General features: G+C 37.2%; 1 protein-coding gene across 2 annotated transcripts in view; it reads left to right on the top strand.

Annotated features, from left to right (window-relative positions):
- RAB3GAP2 (RAB3 GTPase activating non-catalytic protein subunit 2) overlaps positions 1-14,592 on the top strand; it is a 103,775-nt gene that overhangs the window by 70,692 nt on the left and 18,491 nt on the right. For both annotated transcript variants that reach the window (XM_061382227.1, XM_061382229.1), the window contains 6 exons: positions 469-596; positions 2,483-2,696; positions 3,031-3,128; positions 11,182-11,287; positions 11,894-12,054; positions 13,081-13,309. In XM_061382227.1, the coding sequence (XP_061238211.1) occupies positions 469-596; positions 2,483-2,696; positions 3,031-3,128; positions 11,182-11,287; positions 11,894-12,054; positions 13,081-13,309 (936 nt within the window). The remainder of the gene's footprint in view (positions 1-468; positions 597-2,482; positions 2,697-3,030; positions 3,129-11,181; positions 11,288-11,893; positions 12,055-13,080; positions 13,310-14,592) is intronic.

Here is a 14,592-nt window from a genome sequence, read left to right as displayed (position 1 = left end):
TGGGTGGAATTCTACTTTTGGTCTCTTTCTCAGCCTCTCTTGAGGATGCATGTGTTACAGTCCAGTTTCTGGTTGAATTATAGTATCTTTGACCACTGTGATAAGAAGAGCCAGGCAGCTTTCCAATTGTATTTTCTCAGGGTATGAGAATAATAGACAACATTTGAGTTAGAGAGTGAGGGGAGGATATTTTCAAACCTGTTTCCAAAATATTTGTTTAAATTTGAGTACTAGACTAAAATATCTCTTCTGTTTTCTTTCTTTTTCTCCTCTCTCACTATTATAGCACCTTCATTTAAAAATTTAGACACTTTGCATGATATAAAAATTATTTTTGCCTTCTTAATTTGTTATTGAAAATATAGCAATATTATAAAATGGAACATCAAGAAATTATGTAAAATTAAGGTATTTTTATCAGTCTGTTAAATATCTCTCTTTAATATATTTTTTCTTTCTACCTTGTAGAGCTTGAGTCTGTTGATGAAGGACTGCTACAATTTTGTGCCAATAAATTGAAATTACTCCATCTTTATGAGTCTGTTAGTCAGTTAAATTCCACTGATTTTCATTCAGATACACCATTCTCTGATAATGTGAGTAATCCCATTATTCATTATATAAAATCATCTCTTTGGTTATTTATTATTTTTTTAATTGATAGTAAAGAAGTACAAATATTAAGTTTTTTTTTTTTTAATGTGTAAAGGTTTATGTTCTTTAAAAGATCCCTGCTGGCTTCTGTGCCTTGCTCCTAAATTTATGTTATTTAGGCTTGAATATTGAGCTTGTTATTAATCCATTGTCAGTACCTAGAATCATTTGGTTTTCCTTAAGTTCTTTTATAAAATTACTTCTTACAACTTCTTTTCGACAGGGTTTGCTAATCAAAACTGTGCAATGAACGGAAGTAGCAAATTTTATATTTCTTTTAAAGAAAATGATTCTAACAAGCAGAAGAGACCAGCTCTTCTGTGTTGTTGTTAGTAAACTCATACTGCTGTTGTTTACTACATAATAGAATACATTTTTAAGATAGTCCATCTTACATCAGAGTGCTTAAAATAATTGTAGAAAATGTTCTATGGTTTTATTCTTCAAAATGTAAAAAAGTGATAGGACCTTATAATCCTTATTATAGTACAAGTGCAATATTGCTCATTTCTAGGAGAATATACAAAACTCCTACTTTCTCTGTAGAGAAATAGAGTTTCTCGTGATAGAGAACAGAGAGAAATATTGTCCTCTCTTCCCTCAAGTACTGTGTGACCGTGCGCAGATTGGTGGCTTCAGGGTCTCATGTCTTTTACTTATCTAAAGGAAAACCATTAAAGTGACTTTAGTGATTTGTCAAGGCACTGGTAACGCTTTTAAAAAACATATTTGGTACATCTGAAAGCTCATTGAGTTTTAAAACAGTTGCCTGTTATTGTAAATACATGTATAGAAATAAACAGAAATTTTAAACAAAAATGAGAATTGGCAAATACTGAAAATATTTCCTCTCAGTATTGAAAATAACCCACACATTCTAACTTTTTTTTTTAATCTTTGGTATTATAGATGAATTTTATAAAGTATTTTAACGATCTCTTCGTAATACTACTCTATGAATGCCATGATAAATGACAAGGCCATTTTTTAGGAGATTTTGTTCTGCCATTATTTCTCCAATAGTGAAAAATACTTTCAAGCAGCAGAAAAGTTCAGGTTGATTAAGTTATACCTATAGGGTGCCTGGGGTGGGAAGATCCCCTGGAGAAGGGAATGGCTACCCACTCCAGTATCCTTGCCTAGAGAATCCCATGGACAGAGGAACCTGGTGGGCAGCAGTCCATGAGGTCTCAAAGAGGCGGACACGACTGAGCGACTAAACTGCCGCCACCACCAGTGGTAGTATCAGGAGATGTTTCTGCACATCTGATGTGAAAACAGTTTGAAAGACTGGCAGGTTGTATCTGTTACTTTTTAACCTCTACAACCCTGAGAGCCATATAGAGGATTTATATGCAGACACAGTGAGGACTGTTGCCCACTGCTTTTATTTTATAGTGTTTGTGCTGCTTACTAAAACAAGTATTAAATATCAAATAGTTCTTTAGTTTCCTCAGAATCACAAGAGTTGGCAATTAACAACCACTTACATTTTTTTCTGATTAAGCAATAATATATGTTAATTAAAATTCAGACATTTTAGAAGGGTATTGAATAATCTCAAGAAACTTTCTAAGAATGATACTTCCAGTAATATGTAGTGTTTCAAGATTATTTTATTTAAATAACATCCTACTTATCAGTTGAGAGTAACATTTTCAGCAGAGCACACCATAGCTATCATATTAAGAAAGAAATCATTTTTTGCTTATAGTCTTGCATTTTGTTTCAGATGATAATGGCAGATAATGACAGATAATTGACACATAATGGCAGTCATAGAAAGAGAAATGGTCTGTTGATAACTTCCTTCCTCCCTAAATTTAAGGACTTGGCCGTGTTACTAAGGCTGGATGAAAAAGAACTCCTTAAGCTCCAGGCCTTGTTAGAGAAGTATAAGCAAGAGAACAACAGGACTGCTGTCCGATTTTCTGATGATAAGGATGGTGTGTTGCCTGTGAAAACATTCCTGGAATATTTAGAATATGAGAAAGATGTGGTCAACATAAAGAAGACAAGTGAAGAGGAATATGTGGCTTTGGGTAGGTAGAATGAATGATAAACTACTTCCTGAATCCTCCCTCTTTTTAAATTAATTAACCAAAGAATTGAATGTATGTTTTACAGTCAACGGAAGACTCTCTGGATAGGTAGGCATTGTCTTATAAAAGTTGTACTGAATTAAAAAGTATACTTAGGAGACAGTGTGAGACATGTAATGATTTGCTTTCTGCTTTAATCACTTAAGCAAACTGAGCCATTGATTTCCCTTCTCTGCTGTTGTTTTGCTCCTCTAGGGATCTAGATTGCAATTCAGGAAGATTTTGAGTTTGGTAAGCAGGCATTGGTTGACGTGTTTTGTTTTTGTTTTACCAGGCAGTTTCTTTTTTTGGAAGTGTTTATGTGGAGAAAGCTCCACTGAGGAAATGTGTCACACTTTGGAGTCGGCTGGACTTAGCCCCCAGCTGTTGTTGGTAAGGTTTCTTGTTGCTGGATGCTGTTCTTCCTCGTTAATGTCATCTGGAAGTGGCTGTCTCTCTTTTTTTTTTTTTTTTACTCTTGTCTAAAGTGTATTATAGAGCATACATGAAGACTTTCTAAAAACGATCAAGGAAATGTATAGTCATGTATTTAATTGAATAATAATATCTGATTTTTCTCATTCTCTGTAAATTATAACCAGCATATTACAAGGTTGGCCTAAAATAAATTTAGAATCTGTTGTGTATGCATACATTTACAGTGGACTGGGATCATCAGAAAAAAATGTTCATATTAGCCTAAAAAGATCTTATCTAGAGAACAAAACTGTTTCCTTAAAGCATTATTGAATTATCAGACATTCCCAGACCTTGAATATGTGTTAGGATTTAATCTCTGTGGCATAACAAATATAAATAGCACTACATTTTCACGCTTTCTGAAAAGGGCAAGGGAGTTACCCCACATCACTTGTTCTGCTCTTGACTGCCCCCCACATGTAGAGATACGCACGTGCACACCCTTTATCACGTGCCCACTCACATCTCAAGTTTTGGCCAGGATTTGGGCCTTTTACCTCTATGAACTTGTTGACTATGCTAACATTAGTTTTTATTCATTTGTTTGTTTATTTTTAACTGTGCTGGGTGTTTGCTGCTGCTCACAGGCTCTCTCTAGTTCTGGTGAGCAGGGCCTGCTCTCTAGTTGCGGTGCACAGGCTTCTCATTCTGATGGCTTCTCTTGTTGCGGAGCACAGGCTCTAGGGCACAGGCTTAGTTGCCCCAAGGTACGTGCGATCCTCCTGGACCAGGGATCTAACCCATGTCCCCTGCATGGGCACATGGATTCTTTACGTAACTGGACCATGATATTGTTTTAGTTGAACATGTAAGTCCTTTAAAAATGGGTTTTGCCCTACCTCCCTTTGCAGTATAGATGTCAGGAAGTACAGTTAAAGGTGCACATTGCTTGCACATGGTTGTTCATAAGTGGCTTCGTTCATAATAGCCAGACACTGAAACCTGCCCCATGCCCTTTAGTGGATAAACAGATAAACACACTGTGGCACATTCTTACCATGGAATACCCCTCAGCAATAAAAAGGGATAAACTATTAGTAGAAGCAGTAGCTTGGATGAATACGGAAAATATGCAAAGAGAAAAAAAATTTCAAAGAAGATACATACTGCATGATTCTGTTTTCATAACATTCATAAAATAACACAGTCATAAAGATGGAGAACAGATTAGTGGTTGCCAAGAGTTAGTGGTGAATGTCAGGGAGAAGGGTGTGGCTATAAAGTGTTAACGGGAGGGATATTTTGTGCCATGGTAGAGTGTCTGCATGGTGACGGTTATGCAGTGCTACACATGATAAAATTGCATGCTGCAAAATGAGTGCCTGTATCACTGGTGAAATTTGAACAAGCTTTATGGATTTCACCAATGGCAGTTTCTTGGTTTTGTGTAAAGATGTTAACATGAGGGAAGACTGCAGGAAGGGCCCACGGACCTCCCTGTGCTCCTTTGTGCCACCAATGACTCTATAATTATTGCAAATTTAAAAGTTTTTAAAAAGGAAATAACTATTACCTGTCATTCAGAATTGAGATGCTGAAATAGATGAATATGGTATACTACTTGTTTTCTATTGTGCTTAATCAGTTTCATTTAAATTTTGTTTACATTAAAACTGAGGTCATTGTTCAGCTAAGTCATGTCCAACTCTTTGTGACCCATGAACTGCAGCACACCAGCTTTCTGTCCTTCCCTATCTCCTGGAACTTGCTCAAACTCATTTCACCGAATCGGTGATGCCATCCAACCATCTCATCCTCTGTTGCCCCTTTCCCCTCTTGCCCTCAGTCTTTCCCAGCATCAGGGTCTTTTCCAGTGAGCCAGCTGTTCACATCAGTTGGCCAAAGTATTGGAGCTTCAGCTTCAGCACCAGTCCTTCCAATGGATATTCAGGGTTGATTTCCTTTAGGATTGACTGGTTTGATCTCTGCTGTCCAAGGGACTCTCAAGAGTCTTCTCTAGCACCACAGTTTGAAAGCATCAGTTCTTCATCACTCAGCCTTCTTTGTGGTCCAACTCTTACATCCATACCTGACTATTGGAAAAACCATAGTTTTGACTATATGGACCTTTGTTATCAAAGTGATGTCTCTGTTTTTAATACATTGTCTAGGTTTGTCATAGCTTTTCTTTCATAGCTGCAATGACTGTCTGCATGATTTTGGAGCCCAAGAAAATGAAATCTGACAGTTTCCACCTTTCCCCCTTCTATTTGTGATGAAGTGTTGGGACTGGATGCCGTTATCTTTGTTTTTTGAATGTTGAATTTTAAGTCAGCTTTTTCACTCTCCTCTTTTACCTTCATCAAGAAGCTCTTTAGTTCCTCTTTACTTTCTGCCATTAAAGTGGTACCATCTGCATATTCGAGGTGGTTGATATTTCTCCCAGCAATCTTGATTCCGGCTTGTGAGTCATCCAGACCATCATTTCATATGATGTACTTCATATATAAGTTAAGTAAGCAGGATGGCAATATACACCCTTAATGTACTCATTTCTCAATGTTGAACCAATCCATTGTTCATGTCCAATTCTAATTGTTGCTTCTTATCCTGCATACAAGTTTCTCAGGAGGCAGATAAGGTGGTCTGATATTCCCATCTTTCAGAATTTTCCACAGTTTGTTATGATCCACACAGTCAAAGGCTTTGGTGAAGTCAATAAAGCAGAAGTAGATGTTTTTCTGGAACTCTCTTGCTTTTTCTGTGATCCAGTGGATGTTGGCAATTTGATCAAAGGCTGGAAGAAACAAACCTCACACCTATACCTCAAGCCATATATTAAAAAAAAATTAAGTCCAATGGAACGTAAATATCAATATGAGATAAAACTACAAAATCTATAGAAGAAAACATCAGAGAAAGCTTGGTTTAGACAAAGGTTTCTTAAGGTAGAAAAAGCATGAACTGTTAGAGAAAAATACTGATAAGTTACGCTTCATGAAATGTCAAAACTTTTGTTTTTTAAGACTTTTAAGAAATTGAAAAGGCAAGTCTCTTTTACACAACATAGATCTGATAAATGCATTGTGTCCAGGTTGTACAAAGAATTTGTACAACTCAGTAATGAGACAATACAGTTTAAAAATGAGCAAAGGATTTGAACAGATATGTCACCAAAACATACATACAAATTGCAAAAAATTACCTGAATGATGTTCAGGAATTAGTCGTTAGGGAAATGCAAAAATAAAACCATGATGGCCTCTGTCCCAGAGAATGACTAAAACTAAAAAGATTGACATATCCGGTGTTGATGAGGATGTAGAGCAATCAGAATGCCCAACACAGATGATGGAAATGCAACTTGATACAACCACTGTAGAAAACAGTTTGAAAGTTTCTTATCAAGTTGGACACAGATTTACCGTAAAATCCAGCAGTCTTACTCCTAGGTACTTAGTCAAGAGCAATGAAAATGTATGTTTGCATAGACTTGGCATAAACTATTTACAGCAGCTTTATTCCTAACAACCCAGACTGGAAACAACTCAAATATCCAATAATTGATAAATGGATGAAGTATGGTGTAACCATACAATGAAATGAACTACTGATACACAGAATGACATAAATGAATCTCAAAAGCATTAGGCCAAGTGAAAAGATCCAGAAACAAGAGAGTACCTACTGATGATTTCAGTTGATTTTATATGAAATACTAGAATAAGCAAAAATAGAGTAACAAAGGAGATGAATGTTTGCTAGAGGTTGATAGTGGGAGTTGGAGATTGAGTCAAAGAGGCACAAGGGAACTTTGGGTGCAGATGTACTTTATCACATTTATGGTATTATTTACCCAACTTAAAATTAGTAAACTTTACTTTATAGATATGTGTGTGTGTGTATGTGTGTGTGTGTGTTTTATAATGTGATAGAGTGATGTGTATTATATGGAAAATTTCTGTGCTTTAAACCCATCAGGCTGTGACCTGTATTATTGCGCTACTAAATTTCTAAAATTGGCTAAAATTTAAACACTTTTTAAGAAATCATCTCTTTTGAGACTATTTCACACATTCCAAATGGCTGAATTCTTTTTCCTAGACAAATGTTTTATGGCTGGGTTTTATTTTTAAAGTATTTTTGTTTCAAATGTAATAGAAGATACTGTATTTTTAAAGTATTTTAAAAACAGTTTACTCACTTTAGTTTACTTAATTTGTATGTTAGTCACTTTGTCATGTCCAACTCTTTTTGACCCCATGGACTGTAGCCTGCCAGGGTCTTCTGTCCATGGCATTCTTCAGGCAGGAATAATGGGGTGGGTTGCCATTTCCTCCTCCAGTGGCTTTTCCTGACCCAGGGATCGAACCCTGGTCTCCTGCATTGCGGGCAGATTCTTTACTGTCTGAGCCCCCAGGGAAGCCCTTACTTAATTTATAATTAAGTAATTTTTAAAAATCCTGTGAGTGCAGAGTAAAAAGGAGAAAAATATGACATTTTCACTTAAAGGCTATAATGAATGGGAAGGGAAGAGGGAGCTTCTCTTGGGGGGGCGGGGGGGGGAAACCCAAGAATTAAAGTAAGAAACTGAGTGTACAGTAAGACTAGGTTTTAAAAGAGCCTGCTTGGTCATTGTGGTGACATTGATTAGACAAAATAGCAGCCCCCGCACTCACACTGTTACTCAACCATCTGGCTGTGGGAAGATAAAGTGCATGGGTTTGTACACCAGGCAACAGGTATGTGTTCTGCTTATATCTTGCTCTTTCCCAAAGCAGTTAATACCAGTGCCACAATATAGACCAGTGACATTTTTCTGGAGTTATTAAAATTCAAGTCATTTTTTTAAAAGAGAATATAGATTAACATCTATTATTTAATGTTAAAAGAGTAACAGACTTTCAGGAATATAGACATATAACAGTCATGAATAAAAAGTGATAGGTCTTACAGCAAAATTTATTACTAGTGTTTTAAAGGCACATTATTTGAAATGCTAGCTTTTTCTATTCTTTCCTGATAATTATTTTCTAAATTCTTTTTCCTTCTGAAATATTTGAAAAAATAGTTTTATTGAAATTATGTACATGAGAAAACTTGGTACTTATAATCTAGCTTGTATACATTTTTTAATTTGAAAAGATTTCCCAATCTAGTATAATCACAGATGATGTTATTCACAGGCAACAGCTGATAGTTTTTCACAACGTCTAAAACTATCCTTAATGGAATTGTATAAAGTTTCAGATTCTGTAATCTAAAACAAACCCTAGTTTTCAGGAAAGACTAGGAAATAAGGCTCATCCAAAAGACTGACTAGATAGATTTCTTTGAAGTATAGGCAGGCAAGGCTGGCAGGTGGCCTCACACTAGGTATGCCAGCATTTCCGTTGAGTGAAGGACTAAAACATTAAGGATGTAAATGATATAGGAGGATATTTTGCAAAAGGTAAAGCTCATTGGGCGCACCGACCAAAGATCCCTGGAAGTTTCTATTTTTTTCTTGGGCGGAAGTTCTAACAAGTCTTAGATACTCCTTGGTTAGAAGAATTTAGTAAATTTCTGTTCAAGGATTCTATTATTCAGTCTTTTGCTCAAATATATGTGAATTAACAATTATGAAACAACATGATTCACACTTACAGTGTGTGAATCTCTAATACAAATGTTTACATTATGAATAATACATAATCTAACATTCTTTGCTGCGATGTTTTGAAAATATATCTTATTTTGTATTCACTAGTTATGGGGATAGTCACCTTCCAGGTACCGTCTTTTCCTGTTGTGTATGTCTGTGCGTGTATTCTACGAGGTATCTGCGTTCCTCTCTCTATTCTCTATACTTTGCTTATTTTTCTCCTTTCCCCTTAATTTTTCCTGAAGTTTAAAAAATCTTTCTGTCACTTGATTCTAAAATTGTCTCATCCTGTTCTAAAGACGCCCACAGCATCCTCTGTTTACACTGACTTTCTACGCATAAACAAAAGCGTAACTGGTTTGGAATTTTTTAAGTTTAAAAAAACAAGAACACTCTTTAGCTTATAAGCAGAGATTACCTAGTTGGGCAAGAGATAGAAAGAGCAGATCTCAGAGAGACACGAAAAGGAGAGTTAAGCAGAAGAACAAGGTTTTTTGTTTGTTTCAGGACTTGCTAAATGTAGTGATGGGTGAGGAAGCGGTTAATTGAAGAAAAAATGAGAAGAGTGCTGTGGAAAGAGAGAGTGAAGGCATGACATTTAATTTGTGTAAACATAGTTTAAAACAATCCTTTGGATTGGCAATCTTTGTGAGCACTTTGAAACCCTTACTGTTGGGGACATGAAATCAGACTTTGAGAAACATAGTGCATTAGAAACCTGGTGTACTCTTAACATAACCCCCGGACATACATTTTGCCTCCAAAGTTAATCAGGGTGAGTCAAATGGCAACCTGGCCATGAACCTAGTAGGTAAATTCTGCCACTTCCCCTCATTTCCTTTTGATTTGCTTCACAGTGTGCGTGCGCAAGACACTGAGACGAAGTAATTTTCACATGATTCTGGAATGTCTTTGTTGTCCATGCAGGCAATTCATTTTTTTTAGTCTGCCTTGTGGTTATAAACAGCGGTGCTGTATGAGGTTAAGAAGAAGTTTAAAACAGAGGGAATAATGTTGATAAATGGCTAGCATCAGTCAAAATTTTGTGGATGACAGAGGATATTATGTAGCAAGTGGAATGAACATGGTATAATACGACCCCATTTTTGTGAGAGTGAACCCCCATCCTGTCCTCCCTCCATAATGCTTTCTGTGTATCTTAACTTACGAAGGCAGTTAGTGGCTTGGCTCATAATAAGCTCTAAATAACCATTAGCATTGATTGTTGTTAATACTGTCATTGTCTTATGATATGAGGGCAAATATGAAAGGACATACCCAGTTTTAAAAAAATGAAAAGGTGTATGGATAGGATGAAGTATAAAGGAGGCTAATCAAGGGAGAGATGTGAAAGGGTTAAAAGACAAGTTAAACCAAAAAGGGGAGAAATAGGAGAAAGTGTGTGTGTATATTTTTATATTTGTACAATCAGGCAGATCTAAGTTCAAACTTTAGTTCTAAGTTAGTAAGTAAGTTATTTTTTCTACTTATCATTTGTAAAACCCCAGTAGTCAGCCCTGCCCCAAGAGGTTGTTGTTGTCGAATGGGAAGATACGCTTGTCGGGTACTTATCTGCCTTAGGTCATTCTCCTGAGTTAATTTCCTTCACACACTTCTCCTTCAGCTTCCTACTCTTCTTAATTTTGAAAATTGTATATACTAATGCGTTTAAACTGATAGTCAGCCTTTCATTTTATTAGAGCTTTTTTTTTTTAAACATGAAGACATTGCAGAATTATAGGCAATCAAAACCTTTCACACACACCAGCACTTAACAGATGTGACACTATGCCTTTCAAGTTTTCATTAGCCCAGAATTATCTGTGTACAGATTTTATGAACCCAAATTTTAAAAATTTTAAGTAGATATGCTCATTTTTAAAAATCACTCTGTTGATTTAAGTGCTTTTAAAATCTGTTTGTCATGACTCAGTGACTTGAAGATTGGAGTTTGATAGTATTACGTACTCACCAGCCACTGCCAAGTCCCCGGTTTCTTTGCATGACCAAGGCCAGGGCTAGAGCCACAGCTCCAGGCCCTCCTGTCATAACCTGTGGCCAGCCTTCTGTGATCCATGCTAACTGGCAGTACCCTCTCTGCCAATTTGTTCTTTAATAGAAGCTTGCACTGAAGGGTAGTATTGAACCTAAAGAAGTGGTGGAAATGGGGAGATTTTGATCCCCAACAGATAAGGAATCTCTTAAGGTAGACAAGCTACCTTGTTCCTTGTTCTCCTCACACTACATCATGTAACAAGCAAGCACTTACCTCCCAACCAGAAAGGCTGAACCACTCATGAATACACATATGGTCTAAAATTGTACAAGATTTTGTTTATGGTAAATATTTTTTTTACAATAAAGATTTAAATCTGATTTCAGTCTCTGCTCCTGAGTGTTTGGCTTTCTAAGGAAAAAGATATTTTGGACAAACCGCAGTCTGTCTGCTGTCTCCATACGATGCTGTACCTCCTGAGCAAGATGAAAGGTGAGCACTGTGGACGCTGAGGTTTGGCTCCTCGGGAGTGTGGTCTCTACTCCCAGAAACAACGTTCAGTATTGAAATTCCACAAAAACAGGGAGGGAGTATACTTCCTTGTAACAAAAGGAGACTAGAAGGTACAAAACATTTCACTAGAGAGAATCCTTTATGTAGTCATAGAAAACTCTTAATACATTCAAAGTGTGCTTTATGAAAATTTAATTTACATTTTGCATCAACATAAAAAATGATAGCGAACAGTGTGTTTTCTGAGTTCAGTGAGGTGAATTGAGTGGTCTGTGGTTGAAGGTAATATTTTTCTTACTATTTTTGGCATGATGAGAACAATAATCTGTTGTATTAAAACATTCAGTAGTAGTTTTCATCAGTGATGAAAGTATTCCAAACAGATTTACAATCGATTCAGAGCAAGATGCCTAAGAGCATGGAATGTAAGTGTTCTGAATAAAATAAAGACTTCTTTTTCCAGTTCATTCAAAAATACACACATACATCAATGGGAAACTTGGTTTTAACATTATATTTAACATCAAAGGTTAAAAAGGAAAATTTGCCAAGCTAAGAGTTTCTTTTTTTGCCATTTGCCTGTAGTGGCCATCGAAGAGACCTGGGATTCCCAGTCAGTGTCCCCTTGGTGGCAGCAGATGCGCACGGTCTGTATTCAGTCCGAGAACAACGGGGCTGCGCTGCTGTCTGCGCACGTCGGGCATGCTGTTGCTGCCCAGATATCCAACAGCTTGACCGAGAAGAAAGTGAGTGGGCAGGGGGGGCGGCTTTAGGGGGGTTCCCCTCCAGCAGGCTCCCGACTGCTTTCCCCTTCTGGGCTGCATTGTCGTCAGTGTGTGGAACATCTAGGATTTGAGATATGTGTCCAGCAGGATCTTGTCTGTCTCTTGGAGATGAGTGGTTCTTTAGTTGTTTATTCAGATGACATGCATCCTTGAACCTAGTCTCCACATAGCATAAGGGGAGATGCACTGGAGTCAGGGCAGAGACCTAGTGTTCACAGCTGGTGATCTGTGGTGAGCACCTTTAGAAGGCAGGTCCTCATTCAAAAGGCTCAGGGTTAGACAGCATTATTTCTCAGATTTCTTCCAGCTCTTAGTTTCTACAATTGCATTTATATCCCTCTTTTAGAAACAAGGGTGGTTTTGGCATGTAGTGTTGAGTGACTCAGATGATAGCTTCCAGTAGACCTTTTACTTTATGGCTTTTCCCCATCTCCTGAAGACTAAAATTTATTAAGACAAGACTAATGCCCCTCGTATCTCGTGGTGAATCAAAAAATTTTTTCTAGGGGGATGTTGCATTGAATTGGATAGGATACTTAAATAGGTCTGTAGAGATTCACTCAACATTGTCAGTCTCAGTAGTTTGGGGCTAAATTCATTATGACTGGTTTATGATGTTTCTAATAATGGAGAGAGAGAAATTTAAGATACATTTTTTATGTTGGCTTGTACATTCTGAAGAACTGTCAGTATTTGGGAACTTGCAGGGATGGGCCTGAAACCTTTGCAGTGCATGTCGGTTGAATCATGGGCCTCACTACAGGTCTCTTCATAAATGTCTGAACTCCATCAGCATTGCCCCTAAGTCTCCAGTCTACTCCTCACCCTCATGTTCCATCCAGCCAAGTAGTAATGTTTGTGTGCCAGCATCTGTATATCGCTTTGTGATGTATCCTGATGATCAGTTGGCTTTCATGTTAAAAGTTCGTTCAAGTTAATGTTGATCCAGACTCTTAGCCAGAGTATCAACTGGGTGTTTTCTATTAGTTTTCCCAAACAGTTTCAGGAACTGACTCGGAAGCCCTCACCGATTCCTGGGAGGCCCTTTCTCTTGACACGGAATACTGGAAACTCCTCCTGAAACAGCTGGAGGACTGTCTCCTGCTTCAGACTCTGCTTCACAGCAAAACGAACACCCGGACCTCCAAAGTGTCTTCACTGCAGGCTGAGCCGCTCCCGAAGCTTTCTGTGAAAAAGCTGTTAGAAGGAGGAAAAGGTAACCTGAAGTTATTTGTGCATTTGTAGCCATATATCTATATTTTTATGGTATGAGCTTTCTGGGGCTTTGTTTTGTTTTGTTTTGTTTTAAATAGAAATGACTGAAAGAAAAATGTACTCAGATTTTAAAAGTAAATAAATAACCCACCACCTACCTCTTATCAACTTCCAAGGCCCATCTCAAATGCTGCCTCCTCCAGGAAGCCTCTCATGACCTACTAACTGCGGATTTTCTCTTCTTCCTCCTAATATCTATGGAACTTTAAACCTCATTTTTAATGCATCACTTTCTACTATTCCAAAGTCATTGGATTCCTGTGCTTAAACATCTTGTAGGACCACAAATATCTTAAAATATTGGGTTTATAATGACATACTTCTCTCCTTATTACCAGCATCTCTGTCAGACGTTTGATACTAGAATGACTATTTCTGGATTTAATATGGCATTTATGGTTTTAATTTAGTTAACTCGTCTTTTCATTCTGTATAAGATTTGTGAAGATTTCCAAATTGTAAACTCAAACTATCCTCTGTTCTGCCACCTGGTGAGACTGTAGGAACACCATTTTAATATTAACTTGAGCAATAGGATCAGGACTTGATCCTGGAATGGAATTATCAAATGATTTAGAAGCCAAGCATAAGAAATTAGATCACCTGGCACACTGGTCTCATTTATTTCCGCTGATAATCATGATTTTGTATTCTTGTTGTTAAAAAGGTTTACGGAAGAAATACTGAGAGGAAAAGTTTTAATACATTACAGAAGCATGTATTTATTTTAGGTAGTAGGCAGGACTCTTCATCGTGAATGCTTTTTATGATTTATAACTTTCTGGACTATGTTGGTGACTGAAACATGGTACAGCATCATGCCATTAATTAACTATGGCTAAATTTTGCCCTCAAATATTCGAGAGGCAAGTTCTTGACTATTAAAAATAGTATTTTGCCCTAAGAAGCCTTGACACAAGTAGCATGGTAATGAGTTTGCTTTCACTTATGTTTAAATGAAAGCATTTTAAATATGTATTCATGCCTTCATCTGTGCCTGGTAAAATGCCGTTTGAATTTGTGGACATTGAAGGTATTGTGTATAGACATTAATATTTAGCTAATATGTTACAAGAGTGTAAAGATGCCCTTAGAGATCCAGTATCCCACTCGCCTTCACATGGTGAGTGGTACGTGGCGACACTGCTATAAATCTCATGGCTTTGGGGTCACTTCAGGCTTAACCCAATGTGGCACTTAGGTCTTTGTGAGGACATTGAGATC

This window comes from Bos javanicus, chromosome 16, assembly GCF_032452875.1.
Source record: "Bos javanicus breed banteng chromosome 16, ARS-OSU_banteng_1.0, whole genome shotgun sequence".
NCBI classification, from domain to species: domain Eukaryota; kingdom Metazoa; phylum Chordata; class Mammalia; order Artiodactyla; family Bovidae; genus Bos; species Bos javanicus.
Note: the sequence above shows the minus strand (reverse complement) of the source record. Positions and strands in the feature narration are given on the sequence as shown.